Source organism: Misgurnus anguillicaudatus, chromosome 15, assembly GCF_027580225.2.
Source record: "Misgurnus anguillicaudatus chromosome 15, ASM2758022v2, whole genome shotgun sequence".
In the NCBI taxonomy this organism is placed as follows: Eukaryota; Metazoa; Chordata; class Actinopteri; order Cypriniformes; family Cobitidae; genus Misgurnus; species Misgurnus anguillicaudatus.
The window spans coordinates 7,238,102-7,258,934 of NC_073351.2; the positions used below are offsets into that span (position 1 = coordinate 7,238,102).

At 40.4% G+C, this 20,833-nt stretch overlaps 1 protein-coding gene across 1 annotated transcript; it reads right to left on the minus strand.

Annotated features, from left to right (window-relative positions):
• Positions 1–16,197: 16,197 nt before the first annotated feature.
• Positions 16,198–19,015, minus strand: LOC141349684 (uncharacterized). The gene is made up of 3 exons (XM_073853325.1): positions 17,539–19,015; positions 17,062–17,423; positions 16,198–16,604 (listed from the first exon to the last, which is right to left on the minus strand). The coding sequence occupies exons 1-3, from the start codon at positions 17,656–17,658 to the stop codon at positions 16,457–16,459; spliced, it is 630 nt and encodes a 209-aa protein (XP_073709426.1). The 5' UTR covers positions 17,659–19,015; the 3' UTR covers positions 16,198–16,456.
• Positions 19,016–20,833: the final 1,818 nt, after the last annotated feature.

Here is a 20,833-nt window from a genome sequence, read left to right on the forward strand (position 1 = left end):
CAGAGTTCGGTTGGTCCTTTCTGTGATATTAGTTTGAGGATGATATGCAGTGGTTAACTTCTGAACAACTCCCCAACGCTTGCATGTTTCATTCAGAAGTTGGGCTGTAAACTGTGGTCCCCGGTCTGATACCAAGTAAGTAGGTGTTCCCCAACGAGTAAATATCTCTTTTACCAGGATGTTAACAATCAGGGGGGTCTTGGCAGATCTCAGAGGAAACAACTCCACCCACTTACTACAGTAATCCACCACCACCATCAGGTATTCGTTGGCCTGTGTACTCTTTGGGAAGGGACCCATGAGATCAACACCTAACATGTGGCCAGGTTCTACTACTGGTGTTGATTGTAGGTGTCCAGACAGTTTGGAGATTCTTGGTTTATAAATTTGACAGGTTTGACATGCTGTACAAAAGCTCCAAACATCCTTGCGTATCTCTGGCCAATAAACCACATTAAGTAAATGCCTCAAAGTTTTCATTCGGCCCAGATGTCCACTCAAAGGATTAGAGTGGGCGAACTGCAAGAATTTCTCCCTCAATGACATTGGTATAATTACTTGCATAGTCTCACCTTGAGATTTATCCGGCACACAACGAAATAGATAGTCATTCTGGATGACATAGTGAATTCGGGTAGGGTCTGTTACAGGTACCTTAGCTGCTTCCCATAGAGGCTGGAGTGCTGGATCTTGTTTCTGGGCAACCCCAATCTCATCCAAACTAACAGGTAAGTCAGATCCACTGACAATCGCCTGACACACAGCAATCTGACCTTTTACCTCATGAAATGGCACACCCCTTGATAGTGTGTCAGGAACCACATTACATTGTCCCTTCCTATTTTTAACTGTGAAGTCAAAGCTCTGCAATCTCAAAGCCCACCTGGTTAGTCGAGAAGTTGGGCGGGGATGATTGAAAACCCATGTGAGAGCAGCATGATCTGTTAGCACCTCAAAATGCCTCCCTTCCAGATACTGTTTCCATTTCTAAATGGCCCAAATCACTGCCAGACACTCCTTCTCAGCTGTGGAATAGGATTTTTCAGCTCCACGAAGAAGTCTTGATGCATATGCTATAACATGTTCAGCTCCATCTTGGTCTTGTGTCAATACGGCCCCTAGGCCTACATCACTGGCATCTGTTTGGACTTTAAAACTTTTTGTAAAGTCTGGGGGTATCAACACAGGTGCTTTTTGTAGTGCATTTTTCAGTTCATCAAAAGCCTGCTGGCATTTTATTGTCCAGTTCCAGGTTACATTTGTGCTTTTCAGTGCATGTAATGGTGCAGCAATCTCTGAAAAATGTGAAATAAACCTATGGTACCACCCTGCAAGACCTAAAAAACGTTGTACCTCTTTAAGAGTTGTTGGGACAGGAAAATTTTGGACAGCTTCCACTCTGGCCATTTCGGTACTCACTCCCTCAGCAGATACAACATGTCCTAAGAAAGTAATAGACCTTTGAAGCATGTTACATTTTGCCAGGTTCAGGGTCAAACCAGCTGCTTCCAACATGTCAAAGAGCAGTCTGAGATGTTCAAGATGTTCTTGGATGTTTTTGGAATAAATCACAATATCGTCTATATAGACAAAACAGAATTTTCCAAGGTAGTCTCTTAACACTGTATTCATCAGGTGCTGAAAAGTTGCAGCGGAGTTCCTTAGGCCGAATGGTAAACACAGAAATTCATATTGTGCATTTTTGGTCACAAAAGCAGTCTTTGGAATACTAGCCTCATCCATAAGCACCTGCCAATAGCCACTCTTAAGATCCAATGTGCTGAAAATTGATGCACCATACATTGATTCTAGGATGTCTTGGATTTGTGGCATGGGAAATCCATCTAAAGGCGTCTTGGCATTTAAAGCCCTATAATCAATGCAGAACCGCAAGGTACCATCTTTCTTAGGAACAAGAACTATGGGAGCTGCCCATGGAGAAGTTGATGGTCTGATTATGCCTCTTTCCAACATGCTGGAAACTTCCTGATCAATGAATTGCTGTTTGGACACAGAAACTGGGTAGGCCCGTTTACGTACTGGAATCTCATCAATGGTGTTAACCTGATGGCAGATCACGGCAGTTCGTCCCAAAGAGTCAGTGCAGACTGTTGGCCGACCAAGCATAAGTGCTTCGAGCTGCTTTTTCTGAGTATTGGAAACATCAGCTCGGCTGGTCAAATCTTTAATAGTTGCTAAGGTGGTAGGAGACACTTGTATTAAAGGTAATGCCAGATGTAGACTAATTGCTGCAGAAGATGTAAATGACATGAATGAATGCTTTACTTCAGTCTCTTCAGGTAGAATGTAAGTCTTGTCCTTAAAATCAATCTGGATCCCTGAGTCCATCATAAACTCCAATCCAAGTATAATGGGTAAAGTCAAATCCTGATCTTTCATCACAAAGGCTTTGAATGGGTATTGATGTCCATTAAGTGTACACTTCCACACTACCTTTACTAGGGCTGTCTGCACATGACCACTTGCTAATGAAAAGGTCTGTCCCTTACTGGACTGCAACATCTCAGAGCTTGTCTTCAATCTTTTCCAGCACGACTCTTGTAATAAAGAGTAAGTACTTCCTGAATCTAAAATTGCTTGACATCTATAGTTATTGACTGTAATCAACAAGGTTAGTGGGTCAAGTGGTTTCCCCATATCTCCTGACATTACAGCTATGTGATGGTTTAACTGTCTGCCTTTTGCTCCTTTATTATTAGCATTTGACTTTGCCTGATGCTCTGCTTGTCTCTGTCTCCAATATGCTCTTTCCTCACTAATATCCCTTTCAACTAAAGTACCAACACGGACTAACTCATCAACTGTAGAGACAGTACCTCTAAGTCTGCTGGCAACACGAGGATTACAGTTCCTGAGTATGGCTTGGAGCATTTCACGTTCTGACATAGATGGCTTCAACCGTAGGCATAAAGCACGATACTGGTAAGCAAAGGTCCTGATATCTTCATCAACAGCCTGTTTTCGTTCCCGAATTCTTCTCTCAACCTCAACCTCATGGTCATCAGCTAGGAAAGATTGCATAAAGACCTTCTTGAATTGACTCCAAGTTCGTACTCTCTTTCTCTCTGCAATCCACCAATCTTTGGCTGTATGAGTTAGAACAGAAGGCAACATTGACAATATCTCAGTATCACCTAGTGGTTGAACTGCAAGGTATTCATCACATTTTTCAATATAGGAAAGAGGGTCTTCTCCCTCTAAACTACCAAACTTGGGAAATTCCAACTTAATTGGAGGTTTAAAATGTATGGGGTGAGTTGGACTCTCTGGTAGAATAGGTGGATTAAAATGTGGAGTAGACGTTGCAGTATGGTAAGATTGAATTAATGACTTAAGCTGACTATCCCTCCTTGCCATACAATCCATTGTTGCTTGTCCTACTTGATGTAGGCTCCTTTCTAAGGTTTCTTTTACCTGTTGACATTCAGCTTTAAGCTCAGTGGGTAGGGTTTTCTCCAACTGCTGTATCATTTGATGGTGATGCCGTTGCTGAGTTAAAAGGTTCTGCACCTGCTCTTCCAACCCACTCAAACGCTGATCTTGCTTAGTCACACTATGCTGTAAATCCATAGAGAATACTCCAAATGATTGTTCCAACTCTTCCATTCTATGTTCCAACTTACTCACCCTTAACTCAAAACTGGTAGGGGTTATATCTTCCTCTTGAGGAGGAGGTGGAGGCGGCAAGGGTAAGTACTGAGAACTCTCTTCATGCTCTTCCACATCTACCTCACTCTCCAAATACAAATGTCTGAGAGATTGGATAAGTTCTCGCATCGGCTCTCGTCGGTTTCTGAAAGGTGAAGTGGAATAATCTGGCTCTATAGGATTCTCACCCTCTGTCTCATCACCTGGGCTAGCCATTATATATAAATTTACAACTCAGGTTTTTGTAGTAGTAGTTCAGCATCAGTATTCTTGCTCAACCATAAAATTCATTTAAACTTCTACACATTCAAAATAATGACTCATAAGCAAAATTGACCCATCCAAAACCATTACAAATTCATTCAAATTCTATTATTTGGTTTTAGATTTTTCGTCAGAGCCCCACGTTGGGCGCCAAATGCTGTAACACCTATTCCATTAAAATTAGTTTAAGTATTACAATGAAGGAAGGACTCAGCAGACCAATTTTACTCATGAGCCAAGTGTATTAAAAAGTTAAACAGCAAATGCAAATCCTATCCTAAACCAACAATCACAACACCAACAATCCCACAGTTTACAATAAAGCAATATTCCCCCCCCCCCAATGTACAGTCTTTGGTTTGCCTTATCTATAAAGTTCTTCTTTGCATAGTCTTGGTAAAGCAATCAACCATCCATGTTTGTCAAATGTAGAATAAAAAACAGTACTTGTTTTCTTGATGTTCATGACAAACATTCCATCATAAAGAGTTTTGTGTCAAACATTAAAGTCCAATGTTGTGGTCCTTTAGAGGATGCTGTAAGTCAACTCCACACTTCTCAGATGTTTACGCTAGCATTAAATCCGCCATGCTTAGAACACAAACCCTCTGCAAACAAAACATTTACATAAATAAACAATAACCATGTGCTACAAACACTCAATATTTACATATTAAACACCATGGTCAGCTACTTACAATTGAGTTTAGAACTATTAAGTTCCTCAACCAGGGTACAAAGGCCCAAACTACCATGAGGTAAGCTGCTCCAAAGGAGATAGAGACTTCCTGCCTGACTTCTTTGTTACCTTAACTCAGAGTCGATTTAACTAACTCAGATCAGCTGTCCTGTAACCAAAAACTCTGAGTTTCCTATTTCAGATTAAGTCAACTCAGAGTTCAAGTTTTAACTCAGAATCGGTTGAAGCTCTTTACTGAAATGGGCCCCCGCTATTAACAAGCTGAATCACTGAAGAAACACAAACAGAGGAGAAGAGACTCACAGAGAACACAATTACAACACATCTACATGAACTGCAAATATAAGAAAATATTTCAAAATCTCATGAGATAAACAGCATTGCCATGTTGACTTATTATAAGTCTGGTATTTCTATTATGTTTATTGTGGAAATTGTTACTTGTTAAATTGGAAATTGTTAAATTATATTACATTTAAAACAAACTGTGCCTGTTTCATCTGAACTTCAAGTTGCCATAATTGTGGGTACCTTCTGATTGAGGAATTAATTACACTGAGCTCTATTTTTTTTTAAACATATTGGTGAAAAGATAATTGATGAAAAGACATAAAATATATAATATATTATACAAATGTTATGTTATTAAAGGGATAGTTCAACCAAAAATTATGTCAACATTTCCTCACCCTCATCTTGTTCAAAGCTTAAACTTGTGAGTTTCTTTCTTCTGTTCAACACAAGCAAAGATATTTTGATAAATGATGGTAACCACACAGTTGATGCCATCCACCCCCACAAAATACTATGGCACAACATGAGGGTGAGTTAATGCCCCAGCAAGCAAGTTTGTAAACCACATCTAATAGCTGTCACAGGCCAGACATCTAGGCTGAAACAAGGCAACATTTGGGCTGTCAGTAAGAATTTATTAGACGTCTAACCATAGCCCAAAAATAAATTACATTAAATAAATGAAAGCAAACCCCTTGTAATCACTGGTTACATCTCGTTTTTGCCAAAATAACTTGTGAGATCAAAGTCAACAAATTCAATTTTATTTCGGCTAGAAGTGGGTTACACATAATATCAGGTCTTAACGTAGAGGGACAAATGTCGGCTATTGCTTGCTAGCTGATGGCAGTATTTTCATTTTTGGCTAAACAATCCCTTTAAAGAAGTAGCTGTAATATACAAGATAGTTCAACATCAGTGCACCAATAAGCTGATTTAGTAAAAAAAAACAATTGATTAATATTATCGCAGCGCCTGAAAATAGGAGCTGGAAAATTAGCATATTTTCAAAAAAATTGGAGTGTCCCTTTGAGACAGTGGTTCCAAACTCCAGTCCTCGGGCCCCTCTCCCAGAATGTTTGTCAGGCTGCTTCCAGAATGTTTGAAATGTTTCCTTAATTGAAAAAGCTGCTGATGACTTGAATCAGGTGATTTATATATGGAAACATCCAAAATGTATTCCGCAATTATTTTTTGTCATGTGCATGCACTCTCAAGTGATATTTGGACGCAACCTGTCAGATTAGACAAAAAATGCACAGAGCAGTGGGACTCCAGGAACAGAGTTGAGAACCACTGGTGTAACTCAATATGCTTACCTGACTCATGCAGAATTCTGGCCTGGTGTTTGGTTCACCCTTTCTCTGGCTTGTGTCTCCATCATCATTACACTCTTTAACAGCTTGTCAGTGTAATAGTATGAGGGCCAGGCCACATGAGTTGTCGTCTGCGTACCAGGACTTTGTTACTCAGCTGTCCCTTCTCCTTCAAATTCTACATTTTTGTCAAGCTGCAACAAGTTGGAATACATAATTATTACTTTAAGATTCTAATGCATGAACTATGTAACAAAAGCAAAAAATGTAAAGCCATTCTATAAGACATTAGCTTTTTGTTGTTTTTTTACTGACAATTCCATCCTAGTGCATTTTCATAACTGATCATCATACCTTAAGCCTGGCATTTAAAAATCTCCAGCTTAACCTTACGCAGACAGAACTGCTTATAATATCATCTGAACTGAAGATTCGCCACAACCTTTCAGCCTAAAAACCTGGGAGTGGCCATTAGAGGTCTACACGGGTCCAAAAATTCCCCGAAGAGACCCGTAAATGTGCTATTGTAGACTGAACCGACCCAGACCCATCTGTTATATTGAAAGATGGACCCGGAACTGTCTATTATTTTAAAGCTGGACCCGAACCCGTCCGGGAAGACACAGACCCGGCCAGCAAATATTCTTTGGCTAAATTTTATTAATAAGTTAATAAACAAGTAGCGAAAATTAAACTTTTTGTCTTACCCATAGAAGTTAGCAATCTCCCTCGTATCCTTGTACCCAGGGGCGTAGCACAAGGTCCTGGGCCCTATGCATAGGCAGTCCTGATGGGCCCCCCATTTTTCCATTTTAGTTTTCTAATCACTACATGAACAAACTGTATGATAACCAAACAAGATTTGATTAAGTCGTATTTTATTTTGCTGAATGAACAAGACATTACATTTTTACATTACTTAGAACATTTATTTTTATTATGCTTTTTTTAAATTTTAAACATGCCATGTTAGTTTTGTACATTAACAAAAAGCTCCATTCAAAATAAAAGACAAACAAAACTTTACTGTCACAAGTCATTTTCATTTGGAGAAAAAAGGCAAAACGAAACAAATGCTATTGCTTACATGCTACAGGTATAGCTTCCTCAAACGTTCATTTCCCAGTAAATGCCCACTGGCGTTTATAATATAATGTTGACATGATATGTACTACCAAGCTACCTATGACACTTATTAGCCTATTATTGCTAATTTTATATATTATAGCCTATTCATTTAAAAATAAATATGTTTCAAATTAGGCTATTATAACAAAGTTTTATATGCAAACAGCATTGCTAGTATAGCCTGACGTTGTCATACTCAATTCTAGTCAGAATTTGAGTCTGATACCGCTCCATTGAGCTTTAATTATGAGGCGTGTCTCAACCGAAAAATGCCTCTGCACTCAATTGGATAGACCTACGACCAATCAGAGCAACGGAGTGTGTGACGTATGTTGAAATGACGTCTTTGCAGCCTGACCGAACTGCTAGTTATTTTCGCTACAATGACACACACTACAAGTCTGAGTTAGCGAACGTACATCAACACCTACTATGTTTACAACATTTCATTTATATCACATTAAGTCATACAGTAAGACTATATCTTACCATTTGTACATTAGTTGAACTTCATCCACGACGATACCCATTACGTTTGCTTGAAAAATATCGGAGCCTAACATGTCCCTCCACGATTCCGGGCTTCCGAAAAGAAGCTGGCAACGACCGCTAATTATATCCATCTCGTCGTGCACACCGAGTTGCATCGCCGTGATACCCATTTCAGTTGCTTCTTTAACTTGATCCTTCATAAGTGCGACAACTTTTGTCGAATCCCGTAGGAAGGATGGCAAAAACATCAACAAATGCCTTGCTCGCGTTTCTCTGTTCCTCTTTTAAAATCAATGCTCTGTCGATATCTTTTAGAACAGACTCAATGTCAGAATCCACACATCTGATTTCTACCGCGGCAGCCATTTCGTTGTAAACAACAGATTCAAAACACGCATTCTTTGGTGACGTGGTTGATTTACGTTACTGATCATCTGTCCATCATCGTATAAAGCCCGCCCTGACAATTTGATTGGTCGACCAGCTTTGGGTCGAGCATAGTAGCTCCTCAACGGTGAAACCCCAGACCGATCTTCCCGTTTCTCAAAATGTTATGGGAGGGGCTAAGATCGGCTGGCACCCAGGCTACATCAGCACTGCATCACTCCAATAAAAATGTTGATTCCCTGGCAACAGTAGATTCTCACACTCGCACAACATTTTTGTAAGGTTGGCTCATTTTTCTGTGCATCAATCAGTGCTTCGCGTAATTTTACGCATCAGAAACCAAATCAAAACAAATGTGTGAACTCTGCATAATTTCCTAGAATAGAAAAGACAGAGTCACAAAGGTTAATATTCCCCTAAACGTCACGTTTTGTTTGTGCTCGTGTCGTAACAGCACTTATTAAAAACCCATCAGCGGTATCATTTCCCATTATAAAATAAATACCTTTTATCACAGAAATTCTAATGGTTTTATAGGGAATTTTATTGGTTCTAATGGAATATGGCCCAAAACACTCTACAGTGTATTAGTCTTTGTTGGTCTCTAATGGTATGTATTGGTTCTATGTATTGGTTCTAATGGAATATGGCCCAAACACACTACAGTGGTAAAAGCTAATGGTTCCTATCTGATTTTAATGGAAACCATTAGAATTTTCTGTAATGGTTTTATTGTTTTTTCAGCAGGGCTTGCAATATTTAAAAGCTTGAAATATTGCAATATTTTTAGCCAGGTCAAAATGTGGAGATGACTCACATACATTAGATGATGGAACAAAGTTATTGGAGACATCATTCAGATATGATGGACCAGCAGCTACTTCAGAGCTACCCATCAACTTATAGATGTTTTAGGAATCATTTGCTTAGGAAGATCTTGGGCAGCCTGCAACTCCACCTGCCGAAGTCGCACTTTTGTATCAGCATCAATTCAATACATTCAATCTGCTGTTTTAAATCACCTTGTCTCACCTGAGCTCGATCCTGAGTCTCTAATTGTAGACGAGCTAAACAAACTTTTAAATGCAAATCCGAACTAACTTTAGGCGAAGCCTCGGTAAAAAGAGAAATCGGTTTGAATTTAGGCATTGAAAAACGATAGAGCTATCTCTATACCAGCAGTCTCTGGAAAAGATTAATTACTGATCGGTACTAATCAAGAAGGACTTCCTGCAGCAGTTATCGCGAGACCAGCTGTTTCATCAAAAAAAAAACTTTACCAACCAAAGCAGACATAATACTAGATTTTATCTTCACTTTCTGCTGTGTTTTAAAAACAGAAATCTCATAGTGCTGAGCAATCAGAAACAGATCATTTTTTCGACATGCCTCTAACCCCTTAACACTAGGCTGATCAACACAAACAAATCACAGTAATTACTGACAGGTGAACTCTCGTGATACAATACTTACAAAGGATACCGGACAAGCCCCCATTTATGCTACGAACCCTACTTTCAAAATGCTTGTAGGGGAAGGGGTCCACTAACATAAAAGGACACATGAGTCAAAAAACAATTTTAACTGTTTTTTAATTCCACTGCACTTACATGTCACAGGTAACTATTTGTAACATTAGAGCAGAAGACGCTTCCTGACACAAACCATTAACAAACAAACACACAGAACAAACAGAGGAAAAAAACAATTAAACAAAAACACACAGCTTATCAGTGACGGCTGGATTTCAGGACGCACACGGAACTCAGTTGCGGATCGAAAAAAAAAATTGCTGGTACATATATCACATACATTTAAGAAGAGCTGCCTAGCTCACAGTTTTCTTGACTTTATAATTATTAACTTTTTACATTTGCCGGTTCAGAAAAAAAAAAGAGAGAAAAGTCCAGTGTACAAACATAAGTATTTCCTCATTTGATCTCTTATCTAACATCATGTCCTCAGCATGTTTGACTCTCAACAACACCAAGGAAGGAATTGTTAAGAGGAGAGATGTTGATGGATTGAAGGTTGGCGTTTGTAGCGATCGTTTTCCTGATCTGAACATCTGTCAGTCACGAGATTCATCGCTCTTTGAAGATGGAAAGATTGTGAAAGAGAGTTTTATAGACACTGTGGACGACAGCCCAAAAGGTGAGATGAACTGAATAAACTACATTTATATTAGATAGAAGATCTTTCCTTTTAATAGATTAACACACTAAAGAGAACAACGTCTGTTTAACATTCATTCAGATCTGCTTATCTGTGTCTCAAATATATTAAAAGTATTTAAATATCAAACTATTTCTGTGTCATTTTAAAATGGACTGTCCACATGAAGACAAATGTAAAGTAATGTCTTCATCTAATGTAGATTAATGGGCTTCATTATTTCTATCTCGATCTTTTATTCTGAAGAAAGTTTTTTTGTGTCATTGTATTTTCTGAAAAGACTGAATCAGTTGTGGAATTAAAAACTAACATTATGTATATATGTATATTTTTACTATTGCAGATCAAATAAAATTTCATTGAGATTATTACACTTAATCAGTAATGCGAGATTTAACCGTTTACTGTCTGGTTTTTCTTGTTTCAGTAGGCAGTGAGGGGAAGGGGGCAGGGATCCGTGGGCTCTTCAATAGAGCTTGCAAGGCTGTAGCGCGCCCCTTCCTCAGCTGCCGGAGTAACAGGGTTAAACCTATTGTTCCTCCACTGAAGCCGGACAAATCTTCTTCAGGGCTGTCTGTCCAGTATGCATCCTGTCCCCAGGACAGTTTGGACTCAGGTTCTTACTGGGTCGGGGATACATCAGATGCATGTCCGGCTCAGGCGAAAAGTTCAGCCAAAGGTTCAGCCAAAGTTTGGTCTATGGCTGATCAAACTTCTTACATGGATTCATTTGAGGAAACGCATGTATTGAATACATCGGACATTGCGTCCGCTTCCTTAGATGACAGTGCCGATCACAGGAAAGGCGTTCAAGGCCTGATGAATGCCCAATCAGGTTCCATATAGACCTTAAGTCTCAATGCTCACAGTGGCGTGAAGGCATCTAGTAGAGCTGTGAAGAGAAGATCTTTATCAGCTGACAGCAGGTCCAGTGAGATGACAGACGAGTCATCAGAAGCCACAAACCTGGACGTTGAATATGGCATGAATAATATGGCAGAGATCGGCCCAGAAGGTAATGCAGTAATCGACTGCATTGACCACGGTGTCGTTCATACCGACATGCATATCGTCGCTGTCCGATGAAACTCACGTATGTTCATTTTGCCGATTTTGAGATTTTTCGACAGATTGAATGTCCAGGTTCATTTCCATATACAGTATGCGTCACATAACTAAATAGCCAATGAAAACTTGTGAAATCATGTCATCTGATTTTCACGTGCCCGTTTGGTGTCAAAGCTGTCAATCACGCCGCATATCTTCCGCCTGTGAAGCATCTCGCCGGTCTCGTAAAGTTTCATCGAACCTCAGCACTGGATATAGCCGAATAAACATGACAATGACTTTCCTTCGATGTAAACGTTTCCCCCGGACGCCAGACTAACATCTAAGAGTGACTTAATTACGGTAGGACTGTGCAAACAAAGTATCTGTCTAGCATTGGTGATATTTACGCTGGGGATTTCCCCACCACTTTTTGAAAGCATTTGGTTAAAATGTTCTGAAAAATCAATCAATTAAGCGATGCTTAAGACTGGTTTTGTGTTCTAGTATCACATATGTTGCGTTATATGCTTATGGTGTGTTTTCTTGTACATATGTAATGAAATTCATTGTAATCATTTATTAAACGCGCTGCTGTTTTCTACGGTATGGTGCTTTGGCACTGTTCGGTTGAGCTGGTGTTGCAGGGACTGTTATGTGTGATGTGTGCATTCGACATTGTTGAGGGTTTATAAATTTATGCTGAGTATTTTCTTGTTGTTGACTGGCCTACGCTATGCCCATTTTTTAAGGCGCGTTATTCAATATTTTTCCCGTCCTGCAGTAATGTTTTTATAAGATATTTTGTCCCCACCACTTTTCAACACAAACTGATGCCCCTGCTGTGTAGCATTACCATGTCAGTGTATTGATTCATTGTCCCTTAATGGTTTGCAAGAGACATTTAATACACTTATAATTAATATTAAATAAAGTAAGCGTATTTAACCAAGACGTAGGCTATTTAATAAACTGAGCGTATTCATCTGTCAATACGAAACGCGACTTTGGCCATTCTAATTAATGATCGGAAGAATGCGTATCGATCAAAGTTACTGTAAAATATGCACGCATGTAGCCTGGTTAGCCAGACCTACATCAAGATGTAAGGTCTGGCAACTCTTCACACAAACGGCTCAATGCAAGGGGCGGGATATAAGGTTGTCCCTCAAAATGCCTCTGTACGCAATAGGATAGCGCTATGACCAATCAGAGCAACGAAGAAGGTGACGTATGAGTCCCATGCGTTTCCCCACCAGTGGAGCTAATTGGTATATCAAACTTTTACCGTAACCAGTCGGCAAAACTCCAAACACATCTTTCTTGCTTAAAAAGGACTTCAGTAGGGTTATTTGCTCTTCACTCAAAGAAAAACATAAGTCTAAGTCCTCCAGAGTCGCGGCCAAAGCCGCTTCAAAAGAAAGCTGTTCGCCAGCAGTAGGGCTGTCAACGAATATTCTAAATTCGAATATATATTCGAATAGGTAAAAAAAAAAACGAATTTCGAATATGAAAATTAATATTCGAATAAACTATTATTATTTTTTAAAGCCCGCGGTAGTAGAGGCGTTGCTGTCTGCTTTGTGAGTGGGCGCACTAGTGCGTCTGGTTCAGGGACAGGTCACAGTAGTCACACTGTCTGTCACTGTTAAAAGTTGACGCGTCTTGCATGGAAGATGGCAGAAAGTCGACCGCAGCAGAGAAAGCGATTTTAACCCCCAAAAATCTAAAAAGCTATGTACTTTGGATTTTGGTCGGTAGGAGGTAAAATTGTTGAGCCGCGAGATAAAGTTGTTAGCATAGCATTCAACCACTAGCAACGTCACATCTCGAAAATGTGCACCCAAATGAGCATGGCATCTTGTACACACTGCATATTAATTCGTTTGTCACTTCAACTTTTAATGCTTAATCCTGTTCTGTAAACACACACTTCAGTAATTTATGGGACTGACAATCGCATTCTTCAACCGCATTAACTCCCACAAACTGCAGTGACAACCGCGTTTACAGAAACTTTGCATAGTGTGTAGCCTACATAACCAAACTGAACAACTGGTAGTTAATAAAGTGTTTAAACGTGCATCATGGACATGACAGGTCTCTCTTCTGAAGAAATAAATTATTACAAGGGGGAAAAGTCTTCTGTATGTGCGGTACAGAGAATGACAGAGGCACATGCAAGCGTTTGCTGCTCAGTGTTGCCAGATCTTGCACAAAAAAAACAGCGAACAAGAAAAATCCAATAATAAACCAAAATAAATTCAAACACTTTACCTCAAAGATCAAAATATTGGGACTGGCACGTTCACATTTTAACAACACCAAAAACTTGATCGCTTCATGAGCCAAAAAAAGCCATAAACGGTTAAGCGTCGTTAACGTCGTTGAAAAAATGGGCAACCAGATATTCGAATAGTTCGAATATTCGTGGGTTTTTTAGGGAGAATATTCGAACGTCATTTTTGAGCAATTTTGACAGCCCTAGCCAGCAGCAGCAGCCATTCTTTGTTTTCAAGTAGGAACCGTCGCAGGCAGCTCTGTCGTCATAATGTTAAGCCCGCCCCACAGACGCTACACACGATGTGATTGGCCTGACCAAATTTTGGTTTTTGGAGCTGTTAAGTGTATTGTGAGTGCCTAGACTAAACCCTGGCAGCAAATATATTTTGCGGCCGCTAGGGTGCGTCTAGATTTCTAGGCTGGCACGCATGTCCATTAAAACTCAATTTTGGTCAAATGTGGATTATATCATGACACTGGCAAGAATATGGTTACATGTAAATATGCCGTACCAAGTATGACAACGCTACATTCAACTGCTTTTGATATACGGTGTTTTTTTCACTTTCTGAAAAGTTACCGTTTTGGACATACGTGAGTTTCATCAGGCAGCGACGATATATACATTCACCACGAGAAATGTTGCAAACTAGATTGAAGCAGTTATCAGGAAATGATAAATGAGATGCATAAACAATGACGCACGTGCCGTAGTGAGGACGCGCGTGACATGGAAACATGAAGTAGGTTCAACTCTTTAAAATAAGGAATTAACCACATTCACGATGAGAAATGTCAGCAAACTGGACTAAAGCAGAATCAGGTAAGTTAGCTTGTCATTTACTGTGTTGAAACGGAAATCATTCAGCAGCATAAAAGAATTTTGCCTCACGTGCTCATTTGAGCTATAATAAACGAAAATACCCGCGCGTCATCCCAACAAGATATATCGTTCAGTTCCTCAAAATGCGGGTTTTCAATGCATATAAACAATCACAATGAGAAATGTCTTAAAACTGTATTAAAGCAGAGATCAGGAAGCTCGTCAAATATCCAATCTGAAGCAGAGATCATTCACCAGCGTAGAACTGTGCGTTCACACGCTCCTTTGTAGTCTTATGATAAACAAAAATGCAAGCGAGATGTTTCAGGAGAGAGAAATAATAAATACTTTGCAAACTTCAGACGCTGCGTAGAAGAGAGGGCGGGACTTTCAACAGGTCACGTGTCTTTTCCGGGACCATCAGATGCCGTGTAATCTTGGCAGTGTGAATGAACAAAAACTCTAACTATTCCAAAAAATCCAGGATGCCTGTCCCCTGTATTTTACGGAATGTCTGTGTGAAAAGGGCTTATGATATTGACCGAATGCTCTCAGCACATATAATTCGTTCATCAAATACCTTCGCTTAATCTCGGCCTTAGGCCATTTAGAAACACCAGTTTGTTGGTTGAAACCGCTAATAACACACTGACTTTTCAGCAAACTCCTTTAAGTGCACGGAAGATGAATTGGATGAACTACAGCTGGCAAAATAAAACTTGGGTCCTTGTGAATACTGGGACCTGAATACAACCCGACTGTGCCAATGGCATTGATCACACGCCGTCTAATTTGCAATGTTTCTAGTTCCACCATGCAACTGTTTACTACTGTACTGGGGGATCCGCTGGACCGAAGTGCTTTTGAAGATGAATGTAATTGGAGAACCAATGGTGCTGTGTTAAAAGGCAATCTCATCGAGCCCTGCTGGACCCTTGAGCTCTTTGATTACCAGGTGGACAAGACGAAATGTCTCCTGGGCACCGAGGGTGACACGACGGACATAATGTTTGAGCCGGTCCCGGGAGATATAACGCCGGACCACATCCTCGTCACTCACCACCTCCATTACGGCAGGGTCTCTGGCCCTGACAGCCTTGATGAGGAGCTGGAGGTCCTCGCGGTTATAGGCCAGCACTGCCCCGACCAACGCAGACTTGAAGGCGCCGTAATTCGAGTGGGCTTCGGTCCGCAGAGCAGCATCAAAGCGATGGAGCCAGTGGAAAATGTCCAGCCTCACCACGATCCCGTCATCCACCCAAGGCTGGAAGAGCCTCTCCACGGCCGTCGGACCCTGTGCCTTGCAGCATCCCCGGTCGATGTAAAGGATCTTGGATACAGGTTGATTGGTGAGCCGAAACCACTTCATCACGCCACGGCACATGGGCCCCAGCTTTTCCACAGACTCCTCACAGGTGAGAACAAAGGACACGATCTGGGAGTACTCGTTCCTGATGCTGGTGAACCACTCGGCCGAGCCCTTGCCCTCCCCAAACAATTTCTTTACCACCTACAACAAAACAAACAAATACAAAACAGTTTAGTTTTACATAATGTGGTGTTTCGTGCATAATGTGGTGTTCAATGTGGTGCTTATGCTTGTATGTCAACACACTTGCCTTCTTTGTTGAGTCCATTTTCAGGACTGCCTGTGGCCAAACGGAGAGACGATACCTCCGGGTTTCACCAAGGCCATGAGGAGTGTGGTGTAGATGTCCTTCCTCTGATAGTAGTCCTCCATATGATTCTCCTGCACCTGCCGCCACACCTTAATCATGGTGTTCCCCTCTGTGCGGTCACGCAGGAGGCGAATCACAGTTTTGTCCACCCCACACTTTACGGTCAGCACAGCCGGAAACCTGGCCCGATGAGCCTCGCTCAGCTGCTCCAGGATGGCATCGTTCCATGCCAGCCACCGACCCATGAGACCACTTGCCCCAACCCTGTCGGCCTTGAGGCACGGTCCACAGGTAACCACCTCTGTCGCCATGGTGTACCAACCGGACACATCGCAGATGTGACGTACCTAAAACACACATCGGAGTGAGAGAGATCAAACATCAATCACAGATCAGCATTCATGTGTGTTAAAGGGAAAGTTCACTAAAAAAAGAAAATTTTGTCATTGTTTACTCACTCTCATGTTGTTACAAACCCGTATAAATGTTTTTGTTCTGATAATTACAAAGGAAGATATTTTGAGGAATGTTTGTTACCAAACCGTTTGTGGAACCCACTGACTTCCATAGTAGGAAAAAAGAATATTATGGAAGTGAATGGGGTGCACAAACGGTTTGGTTACAAACATTTCTCAAAATATTTTCCTTTGTGTTCATCAGAATAAAGAAATGTATACAGGTTTGTAACAACATGAGAGTACGTGAATGATAACACAATTTTCATTTTTGGGTGAACTATCCCTTTAAGTAATCAATACTGATGTATGTATTACTAATCACAGGTGTGAAGAGACTAAGCCTTACACGTATGTGGTAACCAGACTTGGAGAGGTATGTGTTGCCTCCGGCCCCAGCGCACTTATCACCCCGGGACACTTCAGGGAGCACCGCCACACTCCGATGGGGTGCCAGAAGAAAAAACGGCGGCGGAAAAAGGCCTCTGGATTGGGGATGCCACCACTAACGAAGCCGGGTGGCTCAGGGGGGTAAAACCACATCCGGTCTGACTTTAGGACGCGGCGCCTTTGAATGACACCCTTGGTGTCCTTGTAAATTTGGACGGGCGTAAAGAGGCCTCTCTCGCTGTCCTCCTTTAGCCAAGGGATGTCTGCAGATGGGATGCCATTGGAGTCTTCCCACAGCCGCACCCAGCCTTCCAGCTCCACCTGCAACACACCACGTTCACTTATTTATTTTCCATAATGTGGTGGGGGTTAGTAACCAATGGGATTTTGTGAAATGCATTAACATTGCTTGTGTATGTTGTGATTTTACACTTACAGAAGAGTCACTCTGCGGCAAGGTGGTGGCAGACGCAGTCTGGCTGTTGGAGGTCGATGGCAGCTCCTCGGAGCGAGCATCAGGCGAAGACTCACCAGGTGCTGAGGACGGCAGTGGCATCTTTCTTTCTTCTTTCTTTCTTTCCTTTATTTATATAGCACAAGTAAACACAACAAACGTTGACCACTGTGCTTCACAAAGCATGAGGCAAAAAGATAGATACAATACAATACATAAAACATTCAGAGTGTTAAAAAAGACGTAGATAAAATGAAATTTAAGTAAATGCTCGCTCCAAAAGATACAGCCTCAATTTATGTTTAAACTGACATACAGAGGATAGAGATCTCAGGGAGAGAGGTAGGCTATTCCAAAGCCTAGGACCAACAACTGCAAAGGCACGGGCCCCTTTTGACTTTAGGCGTGAGCTAGGCTGGACCAGATTAAAATTACTCGTAGACCTTAGAGACCTTCCAGGTAAATAGATGTTTATGAGTTCGGATAGATATGTAGGTGCCAGACCGTTTACAGATTTAAAAACAAACAGCAGTATTTTCATCTCGATTCTGAACGACACTGGCAGCCAGTAAAGGCACCTTAGAATTGGTGTGATATGTTCATGCATGCGCGTCCCAGTCAGGAATCTGGCAGCTGCATTTTGGACTATTTGTAGCCTTTTAATAGAAAACTGGGGGAGAGCTACATATAAGGAATTACAGTAATCAAGACGGGATAGAACGAAAGCATGTAAAACTTTTTCGAGCTCGATTGGTGAAAGGAAGTGCTTTACTCTAGATCAGGGGTCTCAAACTCAAACTGGCTTGGGGCCATTTTTAAGACAGACAGTTCATCGGGGGGCCGTAGAGCTATTTTAACGTTCAAAAAAGTACAATGTTTCTGTAAATGTCATGTTTAATTTCTATTATTTAAAGGGGGGGTTTAATGGTATTTCAAGCATTCTGACTTATTAACACAGTTATAGAGTTGTTTCCTCATGCTAAACGTAGGCAAAGTGTCAAAACCGCAGTTGGGCGTGTTTCAGAGTATTTCTGTGCCGAATGCACTTCGCCAGGGTTCATACAAGTTTCGGCTAGTTTTTTTCGATTACAGTTCTAACTGACGTTTCAGGGGTTTTCGATACGTATCACTTCTTTATATGGGCTTCCGCCGGAAAACTTCCCCCGGAAAACACCACCCAGCCATCAGTCAGCGGGAGACGCTAGAGCTTGCTAACAGCTTATCACGCCACTCAGCTTTGTTTAATTTCAAAAGTCAACAATGGCACGAAAGAAGAAGTGTGTTTTTGGATGTAAGGAGAAGACATCCAGCCTTATGGAAACAATGGATATAGTTTATTATCCGGATTAGCAGCGGAGTTTTGCGTGTGTGTTTGATGCTGTGGATTTTCAGAACCGGGTCATGACGAGTTACACGTGGTAAGTAAGACTTCTGTCTTATGTTGGAAATAGGCGCGTGTATATTATATATGACACGAACATGTAGTGAATTATAGGTTAAAACAGTGTTGTATAGTGTTGCATGACTCGTACTCGCTCCTCCTGCGGTAGTAACTCCTCCTTCTTCATTTTTTCGTACGTTATCGGAAAGATTCGGTAAAGCTAATCTTTCTTTTATAAATCTGATTAAACTAAAGACTCTTCAAAGATATAAAGGATGTCATACTACTCTATAGGTACTCCAGATTAACATCAGAAATGCACAAACAGCGTGTGTTACGTGAGCTTTAATGTATAATAATACTTGAAAATATATAAGCAATGGTTTTATCTTTTTAATATACATTATTTTATAAAAGTAGCCTAAGTAAATCTTTTCTTAATCTTATCTTAACTAAGACCTATTAAAACCTTTCACTAAACTAACACATTTAATTCCTGTATACATTTATAAACTATTATAAAAATTACCACCAGTAAGTGTTTCTTTTTTGATTTATTTTGGATTGTTTTCAGTCATAGTATTGACTTCATTATGTTCTTTATTATTTCAGTTTTCATACATTTTCTATTATATGTGGGAAAATATTAATAATTGAAAGTGATCCCATAACTTTTGAATTAGTCCATGTTACATAAGATATATTGGACAGAAAAATTAATAGAACTGCTCTATGTGTAATTGAATAGTAAGCTACATAATAATATATTATACTTCATTATACATAGCAGTATACATACTTTTATCTTCTTTACATTTCTCCTCATCTTTTCTCTTTTCTTAACCTGGGCACTTTGATGGCTCTTTTCTGTAGTTTAAAATGTGTTGCATTACATCTACCGCTCTGCCTCCATATGCGGTGTTTCCATTAGATGCTGTGACGTGAGGTGAACTAAGCCCACCGCAGCTCGATCTTCTCTGACCGTGTGTCTCAATCAGCTCCCTTGTTCAGTAGTCAGGGCACTGATCAGGGAGTCAGCCATTTTAAGGGCTGTCTCAATCGCAAAATCCGTTCAGTGCAGTGGAACGTTCGTTCCCTAAAAATTCCTCCAATAGCATCCAGCTGCAGCCCCGCAGACTCACCTCCGACTAGACACCAGTGGCTGGACACCAGTGGATAGACAGCCTACGTCACTTCCTTTTTCGCCGCTGAATGAACAGCAATTTTATTTCATATTTTCATATCTGGATAGACAGCATATTTATTTTCGGTTTTTACCTCTGGATAGACAGCATATTTATTTTCGGTTTTCACCTCTGGATAGACATTTTTTGCAGGCTTAATTGCACACGTCTTTTCCGTATTGTCATTTTACTTTAATGACTTAAAATATATAATATAAAATCTGTGTGCAAATTGAAATATGATCTTTATAATATCTCTTTACATAAAACAATTCTCAATAATATGCTTAATATTATAACATCATAATTCATGCAAACTGCATTCACAAGAACCACCTTGAAAATATATATTGTTAAGATCATTACACTAACGTTATTTTTTTGTAACTTAAATTCAGCCTAGATCAATGAACTATAACGTTTTGTCAATACAACAGACTTGTACAGTAACTTTACATGTTAATTGACCACAGGTTTTTTTATGTAACCACTTTAAAATATACGTAGATTCACATGATCAGACAATTTACCAAACAATGCAAATCAAATTAACACTTCGTGGTTTTGCAATATTTATTGGAAATTACACACATCTTAGTTAAATTAGACAAATATGATCACCAGAATGAAGATGCAACAGCCAGGCCCGTAAGGGTATCGTTGTGGGGGAAGTCCCGATTTCAAGAGAAAACAAAACATGAAAAGCTCCAAA

What these genes read in the sequence shown, in the direction of transcription:
- LOC141349684 (XM_073853325.1), bottom strand. Translation starts at nt 17,658, where the DNA reads ATGCCACTGCCGTCCTCAGCACCTGGTGAGTCTTCGCCTGATGCTCGC. An exon ending in TGCCGCAGAGTGACTCTTCT is followed by an intron (nt 17,424 to 17,538) that starts GTAAGTGTAAAA and finishes GGTGTGTTGCAG; the next exon opens with GTGGAGCTGGAAGGCTGGGT. An exon ending in AGTCTGGTTACCACATACGT is followed by an intron (nt 16,605 to 17,061) that starts GTAAGGCTTAGT and finishes TGTGTGTTTTAG; the next exon opens with GTACGTCACATCTGCGATGT.